This window comes from Cetorhinus maximus, unplaced genomic scaffold (assembly GCF_964194155.1).
Source record: "Cetorhinus maximus unplaced genomic scaffold, sCetMax3.hap1.1 HAP1_SCAFFOLD_1939, whole genome shotgun sequence".
Lineage (NCBI taxonomy): Eukaryota > Metazoa > Chordata > Chondrichthyes > Lamniformes > Cetorhinidae > Cetorhinus > Cetorhinus maximus.
Window position 1 is genome coordinate 1747 of NW_027597879.1, and position 20242 is coordinate 21988.

The window sequence follows — 20242 nt, forward strand, 5'->3', positions numbered from 1 at the left end:
TGGGAGTGTTTGATGGGGGACGGTGTAGAGGGAGCTTTACTCTGTATCTAACCCCGTGCTGTACCTGTCCTGGGAGTGTTCGATGGGGACGGTGTAGAGGGAGCTTTACTCTGTATCTAACCCCGTGCTGTACCTGTCCTGGGAGTGTTTGATGGGGGACGGTGTAGAGGGTGCTTTACTCTGTATTTAACCCCGTGCTGTACCTGTCCTGGGAGTGTTTGACGGGGACAGTATATTGGAAAATGAGCCACCAACACACCTTGAAGTGCTTCCTAGGGCTGCTGACCTCCCTCTCGATGATGGGAATATCGATGACTCCTTCAGATGGGACTGGAATCCCAACAGTAATTACCCTGAGACAGCGAGAGAAATAAAGATGGTTAACACAGTGATATCTCTCTCTCTCTCACACCCACACACTGAGACACAGGGTGGTTAACACAGTTATATCACACACACACACACACACACACAAACAACCTCTCGTCTGTGTGTGTGTGTGAGATATAACTGTTAACCCCCCCCACCTCTGTGTGTAACAGTTATATCACACATATACACACACAGACAGGGTGGGGGGGATTGTTTGTGTCTGTGTGTGTGATATAACTATGTTGACCTCTTGTCTCTCCGTATATGTGTGTGTGATATAATTATTAACCCCCCCATCTCTCAGTATGTGTGTAACAGTTATATCACACACACACACACACACACACACACACAGACTAAGAGACAGGGAGCTAACAGAGTTATATCACACACACACACAGACTGAGAGACAGGGAGCTAACAGAGTTATATCACACACACACACACACACACAGACTGAGAGACAGGGAGCTAACAGAGTTATATCACACACACACACACACACACAGACTGAGAGACAGGGAGCTAACAGAGTTATATCACACACACACACACACAGACTGAGAGACAGGGAGCTAACAGAGTTATATCACACACACACACACACACACACAGACTGAGAGACAGGGAGCTAACAGAGTTATATCACACACACAGACTGAGAGACAGGGAGCTAACAGAGTTATATCACACACACACACACACACACACAGACTGAGAGACAGGGAGCTAACAGAGTTATATCACACACACACACAGACTGAGAGACAGGGAGCTAACAGAGTTATATCACACACACACACACAGACTGAGAGACAGGGAGCTAACAGAGTTATATCACACACACAGACTGAGAGACAGGGAGCTAACAGAGTTATATCACACACACCACACACACACACACACACTGAGACAGGGAGCTAACAGAGTTATATCACACACACCACACACTCTGAGAGACAGGGAGCTAACAGAGTTATATCACACACACACACACACACTGAGAGACAGGGAGCTAACAGAGTTATATCACACACACCACACACACACACACACACTGAGAGACAGGGAGCTAACAGAGTTATATCACACACACACACACACTGAGAGACAGGGAGCTAACAGAGTTATATCACACACACACACACAGACTGAGAGACAGGGAGCTAACAGAGTTATATCACACACACCACACACACACACAGACTGAGAGACAGGGAGCTAACAGAGTTATATCACACACCACACACACAGACACACACAGAGACAGGGAGCTAACAGAGTTATATCACACACACCACACACACACACGGACTGAGAGACAGGGAGCTAACAGAGTTATATCACACACACACACACACACACACACACACACAGACTGAGAGACAGGGAGCAAACAGAGTTATATCACACACACACGGACTGAGAGACAGGGAGCTAACACAGTTATATCTCACACACACACACACACACTGACTGAGGACGGGTGTTAACAAAGTTATATCACACACAGACACACAGACTGAGAGACAGGGAGCTAACAGAGTTATATCTCACACACACACACACACTCAGGGACGGGTGTTAACAGAGTTATATCACGCACACACACACTGAGAGACAGGGAGCTAACAGAGTTATATCACACACACACACTGAGAGACAGGGAGCTACAGAGTTATATCACACACACACACACACAAAGGGACGGGCGTTAACAGAGTTATATCACACACACACGGACTGAGAGACAGGGAGCTAACAGAGTTATATCACACACACACACACACAGACTGAGAGACAGGGAGCTAACAGAGTTATATCACACACACACGGACTGAGAGACAGGGAGCTAACAGAGTTATATCACACACACACACACAGACTGAGAGACAGGGAGTTAACAGAGTTATATCACACACACACACACACACACACAGACTGAGAGACAGGGAGCTAACAGAGTTATATCACACACACACACACACACACACACACTGAGAGACAGGGAGCTAACAGAGTTATATCACACACACACACACACAGACTGAGAGACAGGGAGCTAACAGAGTTATATCACACACACACACACACACTCGAACTGAGAGACAGGGAGCTAACAGAGTTATATCACACACACACACGGACTGAGGGACGGGTGTTAACAGAGTTATATCACACACACAGACTGAGAGACAGGGAGCTAACAGAGTTATATCACACACACACACACACCCACACGGACTGAGAGACAGGGAGCTAACAGAGTTATATCACACACACACACGGACTGAGACAGGGAGCTAACAGAGTTATATCACACACACACACTGAGGGACGGGTGTTAACAGAGTTATATCACACACACAGACTGAGAGACAGGGAGCTAACAGAGTTATATCACACACCACACACACATAGACACACAGACTGAGAGACAGGGAGCTAACAGAGTTATATCACACACACACACACACGGACTGAGAGACAGGGAGCTAACAGAGTTATATCACACACACAGACACACACACACGGACTGAGAGACAGGGAGCTAACAGAGTTATATCACACACACTGAGAGACAGGGAGCTAACAGAGTTATATCACACACAGACACACACACGGACTGAGAGACAGGGAGCTAACAGAGTTATATCACACACACACACACACGGACTGAGAGACAGGGAGCTAACAGAGTTATATCACACACACACGGACTGAGAGACAGGGAGCTAACAGAGTTATATCACACACACACACACATGGACTGAGAGACAGGGAGCTAACAGAGTTATATCACACACACACACACACACGGACTGAGAGACAGGGAGCTAACAGAGTTATATCACACACACACACACACACACACACACTGAGAGACAGGGAGCTAACAGAGTTATATCACACACACACACACACACGGACTGAGAGACAGGGAGCTAACAGAGTTATATCACACACACACACACAGACGGACTGAGAGACGATGCAGTTAACCCAGGTCCACCCTTCCCCTTGCCCCTCACCAGTACTTCTTGGTGACCCGTTGGCTCCTGAAGTGATGCCGCAGGGCCTCCGCTGACCCCTCCTCCCTGGCCAGGATCATCACGCCGCTGGTGTCCTTGTCCAGCCGGTGGCAGAGGTGCAGGGGCGATGCCTTCATCCCGTAGAGCATCTTCGGCAGGATGGGGAGCACGTCCCGCACGCTGGCACCTGCGCCAGGAGCGGCTGGAGAGGGCGAGAGAGAGAGAGGGGGGGGGTCATTCCGAGGCTCGCCCACCCTCCCCACCGCCATCCACGCGCAGGATCTCCCCCAGTACCTTGCATCGGGACCCCATAGGGCTTGTCGACGGCCACCAGCTCCTGGTTGTCAAAGAGGAGGCCCTTCCTCAGCACCTTGGCCAGCACGTTGGGGTGGACCTGCTGCAGACCCCGGGACAGGCGTCTGAACTCCTGCACTCGTCGGGAGAGCGGGGTCTGGGCTGCCACCTCCTGGAGAGGAGAGGGAGAGAGAGAGAGAACTGGCATCAGTAGAGGCTCCGAGAATTCTTCCTACAATGATACAGGGCGTTGGGTGAGGCCACACCCGGAGCTCTGGGTCCGGTTTTGGTCTCCTTACTCCTTACGGAAGGACATCCCTGCCCTAGAGGGAGAGTAACGAAGGTTCACCAGGACTGGTCCCTGGGATGAGAGGGATTGTCCCAGGAGGAGAGATTGAGGAGAATGGGGTCTCTATTCCCTGGAGTTTCGAAGAATGAGAGGTCGTCTCACTGAAAGGTAGAAAATTCTGAAGGGATTTGACAGGGTCGATGCTGAGAGGCTGTTTCCCCCCCTCTCCCCGGGCTGGAGAGTCTAGAACACGGGGGGTCCCAGTCTCAGGAGAAGGGGTCGGCCGTTTTGGGCTGAGATGAAGGAGAAATGTCTTCACTCGGGGAGGGTTGTGAATCTTTGGAATTCTCCTACCCCAGAGAGCGGTGGGTGCTCCGTCATCGAGTAGGTTCAAGACCGGGAAATCGAGGGATTTTTGGACACTGAGGGGATCGAGGGATGTGGGGAGAGTGCGGGAAGGTGGAGTTGAGGGAGAAGATCAGCCACAGGCTGGATTAAGGTGGAGTTGAGGTGGAAGATCAGCCACAGGCTGGATTAAGGTGGAGTTGAGGTGGAAGATCAGCCACAGGCTGGATTAAGGTGGAGTTGAGGGGGAAGATCAGCCACAGGCTGGATTAAGGTGGAGTTGAGGTGGATGATCAGCCACAGGCTGGATTAAGGTGGAGTTGAGGGGGAAGATCAGCCACAGGCTGGATTAAGGTGGAGTTGAGGTGGATGATCAGCCACAGGCTGGATTAAGGTGGAGTTGAGGGGGAAGATCAGCCACAGGCTGGATTAAGGTGGAGTTGAGGGGGAAGATCAGCCACAGGCTGGATTAAGGTGGAGTTGAGGGAGAAGATCAGCCACAGGCTGGATTAAGGTGGAGTTGAGGGAGAAGATCAGCCACAGGCTGGATTAAGGTGGAGTTGAGGGAGAAGATCAGCCACAGGCTGGATTAAGGTGGAGTTGAGGTGGATGATCAGCCACAGGCTGGATTAAGGTGGAGTTGAGGGGGAAGATCAGCCACAGGCTGGATTAAGGTGGAGTTGAGGTGGAAGATCAGCCACAGGCTGGATTAAGGTGGAGTTGAGGGGGAAGATCAGCCACAGGCTGGATTAAGGTGGAGTTGAGGTGGAAGATCAGCCACAGGCTGGATTAAGGTGGAGTTGAGGGGGAAGATCAGCCACAGGCTGGATTAAGGTGGAGTTGAGGTGGAAGATCAGCCACAGGCTGGATTAAGGTGGAGTTGAGGTGGAAGATCAGCCACAGGCTGGATTAAGGTGGAGTTGAGGTGGAAGATCAGCCACAGGCTGGATTAAGGTGGAGTTGAGGTGGATGATCAGCCACAGGCTGGATTAAGGTGGAGTTGAGGTGGATGATCAGCCACAGGCTGGATTAAGGTGGAGTTGAGGTGGATGATCAGCCACAGGCTGGATTAAGGTGGAGTTGAGGTGGATGATCAGCCACAGGCTGGATTAAGGTGGAGTTGAGGGGGAAGATCAGCCACAGGCTGGATTAAGGTGGAGTTGAGGTGGAAGATCAGCCACAGGCTGGATTAAGGTGGAGTTGAGGGAGAAGATCAGCCACAGGCTGGATTAAGGTGGAGTTGAGGTGGATGATCAGCCACAGGCTGGATTAAGGTGGAGTTGAGGTGGAAGATCAGCCACAGGCTGGATTAAGGTGGAGTTGAGGGAGAAGATCAGCCACAGGCTGGATTAAGGTGGAGTTGAGGTGGATGATCAGCCACAGGCTGGATTAAGGTGGAGTTGAGGGAGAAGATCAGCCACAGGCTGGATTAAGGTGGAGTTGAGGGAGAAGATCAGCCACAGGCTGGATTAAGGTGGAGTTGAGGTGGATGATCAGCCACAGGCTGGATTAAGGTGGAGTTGAGGGAGAAGATCAGCCACAGGCTGGATTAAGGTGGAGTTGAGGGAGAAGATCAGCCACAGGCTGGATTAAGGTGGAGTTGAGGTGGATGATCAGCCACAGGCTGGATTAAGGTGGAGTTGAGGTGGAAGATCAGCCACAGGCTGGATTAAGGTGGAGTTGAGGTGGAAGATCAGCCACAGGCTGGATTAAGGTGGAGTTGAGGGAGAAGATCAGCCACAGGCTGGATTAAGGTGGAGTTGAGGTGGAAGATCAGCCACAGGCTGGATTAAGGTGGAGTTGAGGGAGAAGATCAGCCACAGGCTGGATTAAGGTAGAGTTGAGGGAGAAGATCAGCCACAGGCTGGATTAAGGCGGAGTTGAGGTGGATGATCAGCCACAGGCTGGATTAAGGTGGAGTTGAGGGGGATGATCAGCCACAGGCTGGATTAAGGGCGGAGCAGGTTTTGAGGGGGCCGAATGGCCTCTCAGTGATATGGGGTCAGGTGATCATCTCTGGGTTGTCATCAGCACCTTGGCGATGTGAACTGCGACCCATGACCTCCCCGTGCAGGGTCACTGACCCTAACCACTCCACCCCTGCAGCACCAAAAAAAGGGCCCTGCCCCTGACATCACAGGTGAAACTCCGCCCCATGCAGACGTCATTCAAGAGACCCCGCCCGTCTTATGACGAAACACAGAACCTAATGAGTCTGACGTCACAGACAAAACGATCCGCCCCTCCCATGACGTCAAAGGAGACACGCGACCAAGACGCCAGACACAGGAAGCCCCGCCCTTCCCGCAGCGCGCTGACGTCAGACGCAGGCCGCTCTGACCTGCTGCCCTCCGGTCCCCGTTCTCGATTGCGGCTCCTCCGCCTGGCGAAGCTCAGAGGCCGAGAAGAGCCGCCAGCGCCCGGGGCCGCTCGCCCCCCGCGCCCAGCTGGTCCCCAAATGGCACAGAAAGCCCGACGCCGACCCGGCTGCCGGACCCCAACATCGGCCCGTTACTGCCATCAGCACACTTCCGGCTGCAGCCGCACATCACTTCCGGTTACCGAATGACCCCGCCCCCTCATTCCAAATCCTGCCCCCCACTCGCTCCAAACCTCGCCCCTCTCTAAACCCCGCCCCCTCACGTCGAATCGCGCTACCTCTCTCCAAACCACGCCCCCACACTCTAACCCCGCCTCCTCACTCCAAATCCCGCCCCCTCACTCCAAACCCCGCCCCCTCACTCTAAACCCCACCGCCTCACTCTAAACCCCGTCCCCTCACTACCCTCTCACTCTAAACCCCGCCCCCTCTAACCCCGCCCCCTCACTCTAAACCCCTCCCCTCATTACTCCTCACACTAAACCCCGCCCCCTCACTCTAAACCCCGCCCCCTCACTCTAAACCCCTCCCCTCATTACCCCTCACACTAAACCCCGCCCCCTCACTCTAAACCCCGTCCCCTCACACTAAACCCCGTCCCCTCACACTAAACCCCGTCCCCTCACACTAAACCCCGCCCCCTCACTCTAAACCCCGTCCCATCACTCTAAACCCCGCCCCCTCATTACAAACCCCGCCCCCACTTCCCCCTCACTCTAAACCCCGCCCCCACGTCCCCCGCACTCTAAACCCCTCCCCTCATTACCCCTCACACTAAACCCCGCCCCTTACTACTCCCTCACTCCAAACCCTGCCCCCTCACTCTAAACCCCGCCCCCTCACTCTAAACCCCGCCCCCTCACTACCCTCTCACTCTAAACCCCGCCCCCTCTAAACCACGCCCCCTCAGTCTAAACCCTCCCCTCATTACCCCTCACACTAAACCCCGCCCCCTCACTCTAAACCCCGCCCCCTCACTAAACCCCGCCTCCTCACTCTAAACCCCGTCCTCTCACTCTAAACCCCGCCCCCTCTAAACCACGCCCCCTCACTCTAAACCCTCCCCTCATTACCCCTCACACTAAACCCCGCCCCTTCACTCTAAACCCCGTCCTCTCACTCTAAACCCCGTCCTCTCACTCTAAACCCCGCCCCCTCACTCTAAACCCCGTCCTCTCACTCTAAACCCCGTCCTCTCACTCTAAACCCCGTCCTCTCACTCTAAACCCCGCCCCCTCACTCTAAACCCCGTCCTCTCACTCTAAACCCCGCCCCCTCACTCTAAACCCCGCCCCCTCACTCTAAACCCCGCCCACTCACTCTAAACCCCATTCCCTCACTCTAAACCCCATTCCCTCACTCTAAACCCCGCCTCCTCACTCTAAACCCCGTCCCCTCACTCTAAACCCCACCCCTCACTCTAAACCCCGCCCCCTCACTCTAAACCCCGCCTCCTCACTCTAAACCCCGTCCCCTCACTCTAAACCCCACCCCCTCACTCTAAACCCCGCCCCCTCACTCTAAACCCCGCCCCCTCACTCTAAACCCCGCCCCCTCACTCTAAACCCCGTCCCCTCACTCTAAACCCCACCCCCTCACTCTAAACCCCGCCCCCTCACTCTAAACCCCACCCCCTCACTCTAAACCCCGCCCCCTCACTCTAAACCCCGCCCCCTCATTCTAAACCCCGTCCCCTCACTCTAAACCCCGCCCCCTCACTCTAAACCCCGCCCCCTCATTCTAAACCCCGCCCCCTCACTCTAAACCCCGCCCCCTCACTCTAAACCCCGTCCCCTCACTCTAAACCCCGTCCCCTCACTCTAAACCCCGCCCCCTCACTCTAAACCCCGTCCCCTCACTCTAAACACCACCCCCTCACTCTAAACCCCGCCCCCTCACTCTAAACACCGTCCCCTCACTCTAAACACCGCCCCCTCACTCTAAACCCCGCCCCATCACTCTAAACCCCGCCCCTCACTACAAACCCCGCCCCCACTTCCCCCTAACTCTAAACCCCACCCCTCCCCTCATTACCCCTCACACTAAACCCCGCCCCTTACTACCACCTCAGTCTAAACATCTTCCCCTCACTCTAAACCCCTCCTCTCACTCTAAACCCCGTCCCCTCACTCTAAACCCCGCCCCCTCACTCTAAAACCCGTTCCCTCACTCTAAACCCCGCCCCCTCACTCTAAACCCCGCCCCCTCTCTCTAAACCCCGTCCCCTCACTCTAAACCCCGCCCCCTCACTCTAAAACCCGTTCCCTCACTCTAAAACCTGTTCCCTCACTCTAAACCCCGCCCCCTCACTCTAAACCGTCCCCTCACTCTAAACCCCGCCCCCTCACTCTAAACCCCGTTCCCTCACTCTAAACCCCGTCCCCTCACTCTAAACCCCGTTCCCTCACTCTAAACCCCGCCCCCTCACTCTAAACCATCCCCTCACTCTAAACCCCGCCCCCTCACTCTAAACCCCACCCCCTCACTCTAAACCCCACCCCCTCACTCTAAACCCCGTCCCCTCAATCTAAACCCCGCCCCCTCACTCTAAACCCCGCCCCCTCACTCTAAACCCCGCCCCCTCACTCTAAACCCCACCCCCTCACTCTAAACCCCGCCCCCTCACTCTAAACCCCGTCCCCTCACTCTAAACCCCGCCCCCTCACTCTAAACCCCGTCCCCTCACTCTAAACCCCGCCCCCTCACTCTAAACCCCGCCCCCTCACTCTAAACCCCGTCCCCTCACTCTTAACCCCGTCCCCACACTCTAAACCCCGCCCCATCACTCTAAACCCCGCCCCCTCACTCTAAACACCGCCCCCTCACTCTAAACACCGCCCCCTCACTCTAAACACCGTCCCCTCACTCTAAACCCCGCCCCCTCACTCTAAACCGTCCCCTCACTCTAAACCCCGCCCCCACACTCTAAACCCCGCCCCCTCTAAACCCCACCCCCTCACTCTAAACCCCGCCCCTCACTCTAAACCCCGCCCCCTCACTCTAAACCCCGCCCCCACACTCTAAACCCCGTCCCCACACTCTAAACCCCGTCCCCTCACTCTAAACCCCGCCCCCTCACTCTAAACCCCGCCCCCTCACTCTAAACCCCGTCCCCTCACTCTAAACCCCGTCCCCTCACTCTAAACCCCGCCCCCTCACTAAACCCCATCCCCTCACTCTAAACCCCGCCCCCTCACTCTAAACCCCGTTCCCACACTCTAAACCCCGTCCCCTCACTCTAAACCCCGTCCCCTCACTCTAAACCCCGCCCCCTCACTCTAAACCCCGTCCCCTCACTACCCCCTCACTCTAAACCCCGTCCCCTCACTACCCCCTCACTCTAAACCCCGTCCCCTCACTCTAAACCCCGTCCCCTCACTACCCCCTCACTCTAAACCCCGTCCCCTCACTACCCCCTCACTCTAAACCCCGCCCCCTCACTCTAAACCCCGTCCCCTCACTCTAAACCCCGCCCCCTCACTCTAAACCCCGCCCCCTCTAAACCCCACCCCCTCACTCTAAACCCCGCCCCTCACTCTAAACCCCGTCCCCTCACTCTAAACCCCGCCCCCTCACTCTAAACCCCGTCCCCTCACTCTAAACCCCGTCCCCACACTCTAAACCCCGTCCCCTCACTCTAAACCCCGCCCCCTCACTCTAAACCCCGCCCCCTCACTCTAAACCCCGTCCCCTCACTCTAAACCCCGTCCCCTCACTCTAAACCCCGCCCCCTCACTCTAAACCCCGCCCCCTCACTCTAAACCCCGTCCCCTCACTCTAAACCCCGTCCCCTCACTCTAAACCCCGCCCCCTCACTCTAAACCCCGTCCCCTCACTCTAAACCGTCCCCTCACTCTAAACCGCCCTCACTCTAAACACCGCCCCCTCACTCTAAACCCCGTCCCCTCACTCTAAACCCCGTCCCCTCACTCTAAACCCCGTCCCCTCACTCTAAACCCCGTCCCCTCACTCTAAACACCGCCCCTCACTCTAAACCCCGTCCCCACACTCTAAACCCCGTCCCCTCACTCTAAACCCCGTCCCCTCACTCTAAACCCCGCCCCCTCACTAAACCCCATCCCCTCACTACCCCCTCACTCTAAACCCCTCCCCTCACTCTAAACCCCGTCCCCTCACTCTAAACCCCGTCCCCTCACTCTAAACCCCGTCCCCTCACTCTAAACCCCGCCCCCTCACTCTAAACCCCGTCCCCTCACTCTAAACCCCGTCCCCACACTCTAAACCCCGTCCCCTCACTCTAAACCCCGCCCCCTCACTCTAAACCCCGCCCCCTCACTCTAAACCCAGTCCCCTCACTCTAAACCCCGTCCCCTCACTCTAAACCCCGTCCCCTCACTCTAAACCCCGCCCCCTCACTCTAAACCCCGCCCCCTCACTCTAAACCCCGTCCCCTCACTCTAAACCCCGTCCCCTCACTCTAAACCCCGCCCCCTCACTCTAAACCCCGTCCCCTCACTCTAAACCGTCCCCTCACTCTAAACCGCCCTCACTCTAAACCCCTTCCCCTCACTCTAAACCCCGTCCCCTCACTCTAAACCCCGTCCCCTCACTCTAAACACCGCCCCTCACTCTAAACCCCGTCCCCACACTCTAAACCCCGTCCCCTCACTCTAAACCCCGCCCCCTCACTAAACCCCGTCCCCTCACTCTAAACCCCGTCCCCTCACTCTAAACCCCGTCCCCTCACTCTAAACCCCGTTCCCACACTCTAAACCCCGTCCCCTCACTCTAAACCCCGCCCCCTCACTCTAAACCCTGTCCCCTCACTACCCCCTCACTCTAAACCCCGTCCCCTCACTACCCCCTCACTCTAAACCCCGTCCCCTCACTCTAAACCCCGTCCCCTCACTACCCCCTCACTCTAAACCCCTCCCCTCACTCTAAACCCCGTCCCCTCACTCTAAACCCCGCCCCCTCACTCTAAACCCCGCCCCCTCACTCTAAACCCCGCCCCCTCACTCTAAACCCGTCCCCTCACTCTAAACCCCCCTCACTCTAAACCCCGCCCCTCACTCTAAACCCCTCCCCTCACTCTAAACCCCTCCCCTCACTCTAAACCCCACCCCCTCACTCTAAACCCCTCACTAAACCCCGCCCCCACACTCTAAACCCCGCTCCCTCACTCTAAACCCCGCCCCCTCACTCTAAACCCCACCCCCTCACTCTAAACCCCACCCCCTCACTCTAAACCCCGTCCCCTCACTCTAAACCCCTCCCCCTCACTCTAAACCCCGTCCCCTCACTCTAAACCCCGTCCCCTCACTCTAAACCCCTCCCCCTCACTCTAAACCCCGTCCCCTCACTCTAAACACCGCCCGCTCACTCTAAACCCCGTCCCCTCACTCTAAACCCCGTCCCCTCACTCTAAACCCCGTCCCCTCACTCTAAACCCCGTCCCCTCACTCTAAACCCCGCCCCCTCACTAAACCCCGCCCCCTCTCTCTAAACCCCGCCCCCTCACTAAACCCCGCCCCCTCGCTCTAAACCCCGCCCCCTCACTCTAAACCACGTCCCCTCACTCTAAACCCCGCCCCCTCACTAAACCCCGCCCCCTCTCTCTAAACCCCGCCCCCTCACTAAACCCCGCCCCCTCGCTCTAAACCCCGCCCCCTCACTCTAAACCCCTCACTAAACCCCGCCCCCTCACTCTAAACCGTCCCCTCACTCTAAACCCCTTCCCCTCACTCTAAACCCCTCCCCTCACTACCCTCACTCTAAACCCCGCCCCCTCACTCTAGACACCGCCCCCTCACTCTAAACCCCGCCCCCTCACTCTAAACCCCGTCCCCTCACTCTAAACCCCTCCCCTCACTCTAAACCCCACCCCCTAACTCTAAACCCCGCCCCCTCTCTCTAAACCCCGCCCCCTCACTAAACCCCGCCCCCTCACTAAACCCCGCCCCCTCACTCTAAACCCCGCCCCCTCACTCTAAACCCCCCTCACTAAACCCCGCCCCCTCACTCTAAACCCCTTCCCCTCACTCTAAACCCCTCCCCTCACTACCCTCACTCTAAACCCCGCCCCCTCACTCTAGACACCGTCCCCTCACTCTAAACCCCACCCCCTCACTCTAAACCCTGCCCCCTCACTACCCCCTCACTCTAAACCCCGTCCCCTCACTACCTCCTCATTCTAGACCCCATCCCGTCAATACCCCCTCACTCTAAACCCCGTCCCCACTCTAAACCCCTCCCCTCACTACCCCCTCACTCTAAACCCCGTCCCCTCACTACCACCTCACTCTAAACCCCGTCCCCTCACTCTAAACCCCGTCCCCTCACTCTAAACCCCGTCCCCTCACTCTAAACCCCTCCCCTCGCTATCCCCTCACTCTAAACCCCGTCCCCTCACTACCCCCTCACTCTAAACCCCGTCCCCTACCTCCTCATTCTAGACCCCATCCCGTCAATACCCCCTCACTCTAAACCCCGTCCCCACTCTAAACCCCTCCCCTCACTACCCCCTCACTCTAAACCCCGTCCCCTCACTACCACCTCACTCTAAACCCCGTCCCCTCACTCTAAACCCCGTCCCCTCACTCTAAACCCCGTCCCCTCACTCTAAACCCCGTCCCCTCACTCTAAACCCCTCCCCTCGCTATCCCCTCACTCTAAACCCCGTCCCCTCACTATCCCCTCACTCTAAACCCCGTCCCCTCACTACCCCCTCACTCTAAACCCCGTCCCCTCACTCTAAACATCGTCCCCTCACTCTAAACCCCTCCCCTCACTACCTCCTCACTCTAAACCCCATCCCCTCACTACCCCCTCACTCTAAACCCCGTCCCCTCAGTCTAAACCCCGTCCGCTCACTCTAAACCCCGTCCCCTCACTACCCCCTCACTCTAAACCCCGTCCCCTCACTACCCCCTCACTCTAAACACCGTGCCCTCACTACCCCCACTCTAAAGCCCGTGCCCTCACTATCCGCTCACTCTAAACCCCACCTCCTCACTAAACCCCATCCCCTCACTACCCCCTCACTCTGAACCCTGTCCCCTCACCACCCTCTCACCAAAACCCGCCCACTCACCCCAAAGCCCCCCCACCCCAAACCCCACCTCACAGCAAACCCCAACCCCTCAACCAAACCCCGCCCCCTCACCCCAAACCCCCACCCCCTCACCCCAAACCCCCACCCCCTCACCCCAAACCCCGCCCCCTCACGCCAAACCCCGCCCCCTCACCCCAAACTCTGCCCATTTGCTACCCCTTCACTTTAAACCTCACCCCCTTGAAACCGCACCCTGGCACTCCAAACCCCGCCCTCCCCACCCCAAACCCCGCCCCCCCACCCCAAACCCCGCCCCCTTCACCCCCAAAACCCCACCCTCTCCCTCATTACCTCGTGCTTTCTCCACGGCGACGCCTCGACCAATGAGCGCCGACTCGCCAACCAATCAGCGAACACCTCCCGTTCCCCCTACCCCTCCCCCTCCCCTCGAGCAGGATCAATTATTCCCTCGGAAATTTGGTATTCTTGTGTTTGTCCTGATGAGCGCCGGACACAAACGGCTCATCTCTCTCTCTCTCTCTCCCCTCTCGACCCCGTTCCCCCTCCGATCTTCGCTAACGTGTGTGTGCGCGCGCGCGTTCGAGACGACGACATCTCCGTCGGCCGCTCCCTCGCCGCGGGAGGCTTGAGTTTGGACCCACTCGAGGGTCGAGGGGAGGAGGGGTGAAAAAAAACCAAAACCCCGGCGGTGTTTTTTTGTTGTTAGAAAGACACGTCCTTTATTGAGACGCCGACCCCCGTCCGGAGAGCGCGGCCCTGCCCGTCGTCCGATCGAGCGGAGGGGCCGCTTCCGACAGTCCTCCCCTCCGCCCTCCCTCCCCCTCCCCCTCCCTCGCCGCCGGCGGGGTCCTCCTCCTCCTCCTCGCCCCGCTGCTCCTGCTCCTCCCCCTCCCGCAGGTCCTCGGGCAGCTGGATGCGCCCCCTCTTGGCGTAGTGGCGGATGCGGGACTCCAGCCCCTCGCACCTCTCCCGGTCCATCAGCCGCTTGTAGCTCCGGGGCCTCACCCCCTCCAGCAGGGGGTCCCCGTGGGCGGCCGGCGGGGGCTGGGCCCGCGCCCAGACGGTCAGGGGGTCCGTCTCGTCCTCTGTAAAAGGGGGGAGGGAAGCAAACACCGTTAACCAACAGCAACCCCCACCCCCACTTCACTGGGCCTGGCTGTGGGATCTTGCTGTGCGCAAGTTCCCCACAAACCCAGAACCCACCCCCCCCCCCACCCCACTTCTTAGAATCCCACAAAATTTCCGACTCAGTTACACAAGGAGCAGGTGGAGGCCATTCAGCCCCTCCTGCGTCTGCTGGCTCTTTGGAAGATCGATCCAATTAATCCCACTTCACCTCCCCCACCCCACCCCACTCGCTCTCTCTCTCTACCCCCCCCCATATCCCGGCAAATTTATCCCCTTCCCGGTGTTTCTCCGATTCCCCCATTCCCAGTGTTCCTATTGAACCTGCTTCCCCCCCGATTCCCCCATTCCCAGTGTTCCTATTGAACCTGCTTCCCCCGATTCCCCCATTCCCAGTGATCCTATTGAACCCGCTTCCCCCAATTCCCCATTCTCGGTGTTCCTATTGAACCTGCTTCCCCCGATTCCCCATTCCCAGTGTTCCTATTGAACCTGCTTCCCCCGATTCCCCATTCCCAGTGTTCCTATTGAACCTGCTTCCCCCGATTCCCCATTCCCAGTGTTCCTATTGAACCTGCTTCCCCCGATTCCCCATTCCCAGTGTTCCCATTGAACCTGCTTCCCCCGATTCCCCATTCCCAGTGTTCCTATTGAACCTGCTTCCCCCCGATTCCCCATTCCCAGTGTTCCTATTGAACCTTCTCCCCGCCGATTCCCCATTCCCAGTGTTCCTATTGAACCTGCTCCCCCCCGATTCCCCATTCCCAGTGTTCCTATTGAACCTGCTCCCCCCGATTCCCCCATTCCCAGTGTTCCTATTGAACCTGCTCCCCCCCGATTCCCCATTCCCAGTGTTCCTATTGAACCTGCTTCCCCCGATTCCCCATTCCCAGCGTTCCCATTGAATCTGCTCCCACCGCCCTTTCAGGCAGCGCCTTTCAGATCAACAACAACTCGCTGGGTCCCAAATAAAACCTTTCCCCATCTCCTTCTCTGGCTCTTTTCCTCCCCCGATCGTCCTCAATCCCTGTCCCTCTGGTTTCCCCACCCCTCCTGCCACCGGGAACAGTTTCCCCCCCTCAATCACTCCCTCGATCCCGACCCCCTTCCCGATTGGGAATGCCCTCGATTCAATCTCCCCCCTTAACCTTCTCCGCTCCGAGGAGAACGATCCCAGCTTCTCCCGGACTCTCTCCACACACGGGCTGAAGTCCCCCACCCACCTCATCCCTGGGAACGTTCTGCCTGGGGTGACAGTACCTGGTCTCCTCTCGCTGGGAGCCTGGCCCAGCCCCTGCAGCATGCTGTACAGGATGCGGCTCTTGATGGCCTGTTGGGTCCACAGAGCCTGCAGGTGAGTCACGTTGAAGGCCTGGACGTCCGGGTCGAAGATCCACTCCAGGTTCTCATAGGCGCAGTCGTACAGCACCAGGGGGTAATCCACGGCCATGCTGCAGGGTTAGGGGAAGGGGAAGAGAGAGAAACAAGATCTGAGCAACGTATCACAGATAGGAGGGAGCGCCGCACTGTCGGAGGGTCAGTGCTGAGGGAGCGCCGCACTGTCGGAGGGTCAGCGCTGAGGGAGTGCCGCACTGTCGGAGGGTCAGCGCTGAGGGAGCGCCGCACTGTCGGAGGATCAGTGCTGAGGGAGCGCCGCACTGTCGGAGGGTCAGTGCTGAGGGAGCGCCGCACTGTCGGAGGGTCAGTGCTGAGGGAGCGCCGCCCTGTTGGGAGGGTCAGTGCTGAGGGAGCGCCGCACTGTCGGAGGGTCGGTGCGGAGGGAGCGCCGCGCTTTGGGGTGTCCTTGAGGTGGTGAACGAGGAGGAAGGGGCACAGTTTCAGAATGAGGGGGTCTCCTGTTGAAGACGGAGAGGAGGAGGAATTTCTTCTCTCAGAGGGTGGTCAGTCTGTGGGATTCTCTCCTCCATCAGAGAGCAGTGGAGGCCGGGGCGTTGAATATACTCAAGGCCGAGTGAGGCGGGTTTCTGATCGACGAGGGGAGTCCAGGGTTATGGGGGCGGGGGGGGAGGTTGAGGACGCAATCGGATCAGACATGCTCTTATCGAAAGGGGCCGAGTCCGGTTCCAGGCAGACCACGGGTTTGGGGGAGTAGGGAGGGTTCGGTGCGGAGGAGGAGGAGGATGAACACGCTGACCTGTACTGCGGCTTCCGGGGATTCTCCCTCACGTCCAGCAGCTCGTCGACGACGCTCGGCTCCTCCAGGCGCTGCCCGACCAGGAACAGGACGGCAGCCATGCAGCGCACCTGGTGGTAGAGGAAGGCCAGGCCACGGACCTCGAACTGGCACATGCTGTAGGGCGAGGAGACCCCCTCCTCCTCCCCCTCCTCCTCCTCGCCCTCCCCGGGGACCCGGCTCACCCTGGCCAGCAGCACCGTCCGGCGGAAGTTGAGCACGCCGTTGGCCACGTCCATCTTGCAGAGGTTGCGGAAGTCGTGGGTCCCCTCGAAGCGGCGCGCCGCCGCGTCCATGCGCCCCAGGTCCAGCCCCCGGCCCGGGAAGTAGTAGCGGTAGGTCCGGTGCCGGCAGCTGAAGCGGGCGCTGAAGTCCGGCCCCGCCGGCGCCCAGGCCAGCGCCCGGATATCCGGGGGCAGCACCCGGTTGAGGATGTGGGTGTAGCGCAGCTCCTCGGCCTCTTCCTCACCCTTCCGCTTCGATCGCAGGTCCAGGGAGATCACCTGGGAGGGAGGGAGGAAGGGAGCAGCAAAATCAGATCGGTTGGGGGGTGGGGAGAGGGGGGGGTTCCAGCACCGAGAGGAGTCCATTCGGCCCACCCACACTCCATGCTGGCTCTCGGTCGAACAATCCGGTCAGTCCCACCCACCAAACCCCACCCTCTCTCCCTGCACATCTGCAAGTTTAGTTCCCCTCCAGCGCCCGTCCGATTGAACTCGGTCGATCTCACCGCTGCCGCCATGTTGCGTTGAGCGATTTCCAGATGGTTACGCACCCGCCGCACACAAAACCTCTTCCTCCCGTTTCTGCCCCTTGCCTGAAATCTTAAGTCTGTGCGGCTCCCCTCTCTCCCCCACCACCACCCCCAACCCACCCCCCAGCCCCACCCCCCCAATCCCAACCCAGGTCCTTTTACCGTCAGCCGATGGGGACAGCTTTTTCTTCCTCTACCCTTATCCAATCTGGTCACCATCTTGTCCGCCTCTTATAGGGTCGTTCCCCCCTTGACCTCGCTTCACTCCGAAGATGAACAGCCCCAGCTCCTCCAACCCGAACCTTGTAGCTAAAATCACCCTCCCCACCCCCCACACCCACTCCCTCTACCCCCAGGAACCGCTCTGGTCAATCTCCCTCCGTCACCCTCTCAAGGGGAGGGAACCCTCGCCTCCTTCCTGAACCTCTACCCTAATTGGCGGGGAGGCGGGGGGGGGGTCTGACCAGAGGTCGCTCAAGGATCAGGGGTGACCTTCCCGGCTTCTGCACCCCTGCTTGCTGAAGCCCCCGAGGCTTTGCTGAGCGGCTCTCTCCCCCGCACACCGAGCACAGGAAGATCCCGGGCACCGCGCTCCTATGCCCCCACCCCCCTCACCTGTCCGAAAGCGCTGACCCCCTTGTCGGTGCGGCCGCTGCGGTGGTAGTTGGCGGTCTGCCGGCTCTCCACCAGCCGGGTCTTGACCAGGGCCTCGAAGAGCTTCTCCTCCACGGTGTTGCCCGTGTTCTCCTGGCTGGCGAAGCCCTGGTAGCCCCAGCCCAGGTAGGCGAGTCTCAGCGCCACCCGGCGGCGGCCGTGGAGGCTGAAGTCGAAGGGACGCAGCTGCTGCTCCCGCCGCCGCCCCCGCCGCTCCCTCGGGCGGGCAGCGGGGCCGGGAGGGGGGTCCGGGGGGCCTCCGGGCTCACCCCCTGCACCGGGGGGACGCGGCGTGGGATCTCCTCCACCAGGGGGACACTGGGCTCCTCCGCCAGGGGGACACTGGGCGGCTCCTCCGCCAGGGGGACACTGGGCGGCTCCTCCGCCAGGGGGACACTGGGCGGCTCCTCCGCCAGGGGGACACTGGGCGGCTCCTCCGCCAGGGGGACACTGGGCGGCTCCTCCGCCAGGGGGACACTGGGCGGCTCCTCCGCCAGGGGGACACTGGGCGGCTCCTCCGCCAGGGGGACACTGGGCGGCTCCTCCGCCAGGGGGACACTGGGCGGCTCCTCCGCCAGGGGGACACTGGGCGGCTCCTCCGCCAGGGGGACACTGGGCGGCTCCTCCGCCAGGGGGACACTGGGCGGCTGCTCCGCCAGGGGGACACTGGGCGGCTCCTCCGCCAGGGGGACACTGGGCGGCTGCTCCGCCAGGGGGACACTGGGCGGCTCCTCCGCCAGGGGGACACTGGGCGGCTCCTCCGCCAGGGGGACACTGGGCGGCTCCTCCGCCAGGGGGACACTGGGCGGCTCCTCCGCCAGGGGGACACTGGGCGGCTCCTCCGCCAGGGGGACACTGGGCGGCTCCTCCGCCAGGGGGACACTGGGCGGCTCCTCCGCCAGGGGGACACTGGGCGGCTCCTCCGCCAGGGGGACACTGGGCAGCTCCGTCAGGGGGACACTGGGCGGCTCCTCCGCCAGGGGGACACTGGGCGGCTCCTCCGCCAGGGGGACACTGGGCAGCTCCGCCAGGGGGACACTGGGCTCCTCCGCCAGGGGGACACTGGGCAGCTCCGCCAGGGGGACACTGGGCTCCTCCGCCAGGGGGACACTGGGCTCCTCCGCCAGGGGGACGCGGATCCGCCGCCATTTCTCTCTCCTCCATCATTCAATTAAAATTAAAAGAAAGAACCGCCTCCCTCCCTCATGGAAGGCGGCCGCCGGGACACTTCCGGTCCGTCTCCAGGTTGCTTCCGGTCCGTTCCCATTAGGCTTCCGGCGAGAGGACACTTCCGGTCCGTCCCTATCAGACCTCCGGCGACAGAGCACTTCCGCTCCGTCGCAGCGACGGGAGCTAACGTTCCGTCCCCATCAGGCCTCCGGCATTAGATCATTTCCTGTTAATCGCCATCGGGCTTCCGGCTGCAGGACACTTCTGGTGCGTCCCCTGCCTAGCTTCCTGACTGCAACGGTTCCCCAGGTTGGAGGTTCCTCTTACCTACCACCCATCCAAAATCTTCCCCCTACCTCCCCACCGCACACAGACCCCACCCCCACCCACTGCCCCTCCCCCACACACACAGACCCCACCCCCTCCCACTGCCCCTCCCCCACACACAGACCCCACCTCCTCCCACTGCCCCCCCCACACACACAGACCCCACCCCCTCCCACTGACCCCCTCCCCACACACACAGACCCCACTCCCTCCCACTGCCCCTCCCCCACACGCACAGACCCCACCCCCTCCCACTGCCCCTCCCCCACG

At 59.3% G+C, this 20242-nt stretch overlaps 2 protein-coding genes across 2 annotated transcripts; both read right to left on the minus strand.

Annotated features, from left to right (window-relative positions):
• Nucleotides 1-259: 259 nt before the first annotated feature.
• On the minus strand, nucleotides 260-6896 carry LOC144676806 (pseudouridylate synthase RPUSD4, mitochondrial-like; the record flags this gene model as incomplete). Its single annotated transcript, XM_078537130.1, has 4 exons — nucleotides 6674-6896; nucleotides 3699-3870; nucleotides 3405-3606; nucleotides 260-353 (listed from the first exon to the last, which is right to left on the minus strand). Coding segments are annotated over exons 1-4 (648 nt in total), but the record flags the coding sequence as incomplete, so codon positions are not given.
• A 7554-nt stretch (nucleotides 6897-14450) lies between these two features.
• Nucleotides 14451-19624, minus strand: pus3 (pseudouridylate synthase 3). Its single transcript, XM_078537129.1, has 4 exons — nucleotides 18437-19624; nucleotides 17029-17570; nucleotides 16134-16324; nucleotides 14451-14833 (listed from the first exon to the last, which is right to left on the minus strand). The coding sequence occupies exons 1-4, from the start codon at nucleotides 19622-19624 to the stop codon at nucleotides 14451-14453; spliced, it is 2304 nt and encodes a 767-aa protein (XP_078393255.1).
• Nucleotides 19625-20242: the final 618 nt, after the last annotated feature.

Coding starts and splice junctions, on each gene's coding strand:
- pus3 (XM_078537129.1), bottom strand. CDS start 19,624: ATGGCGGCGGATCCGCGTCCCCCTGGCGGAGGAGCCCAGTGTCCCCCT. Junction 17,571..18,436: donor GGGTCAGCGCTTTCGGACAG/GTGAGGGGGGTG, acceptor CCTCCCTCCCAG/GTGATCTCCCTGGACCTGCG. Junction 14,834..16,133: donor TCCCAGCGAGAGGAGACCAG/GTACTGTCACCC, acceptor CCCCTTTTACAG/AGGACGAGACGGACCCCCTG.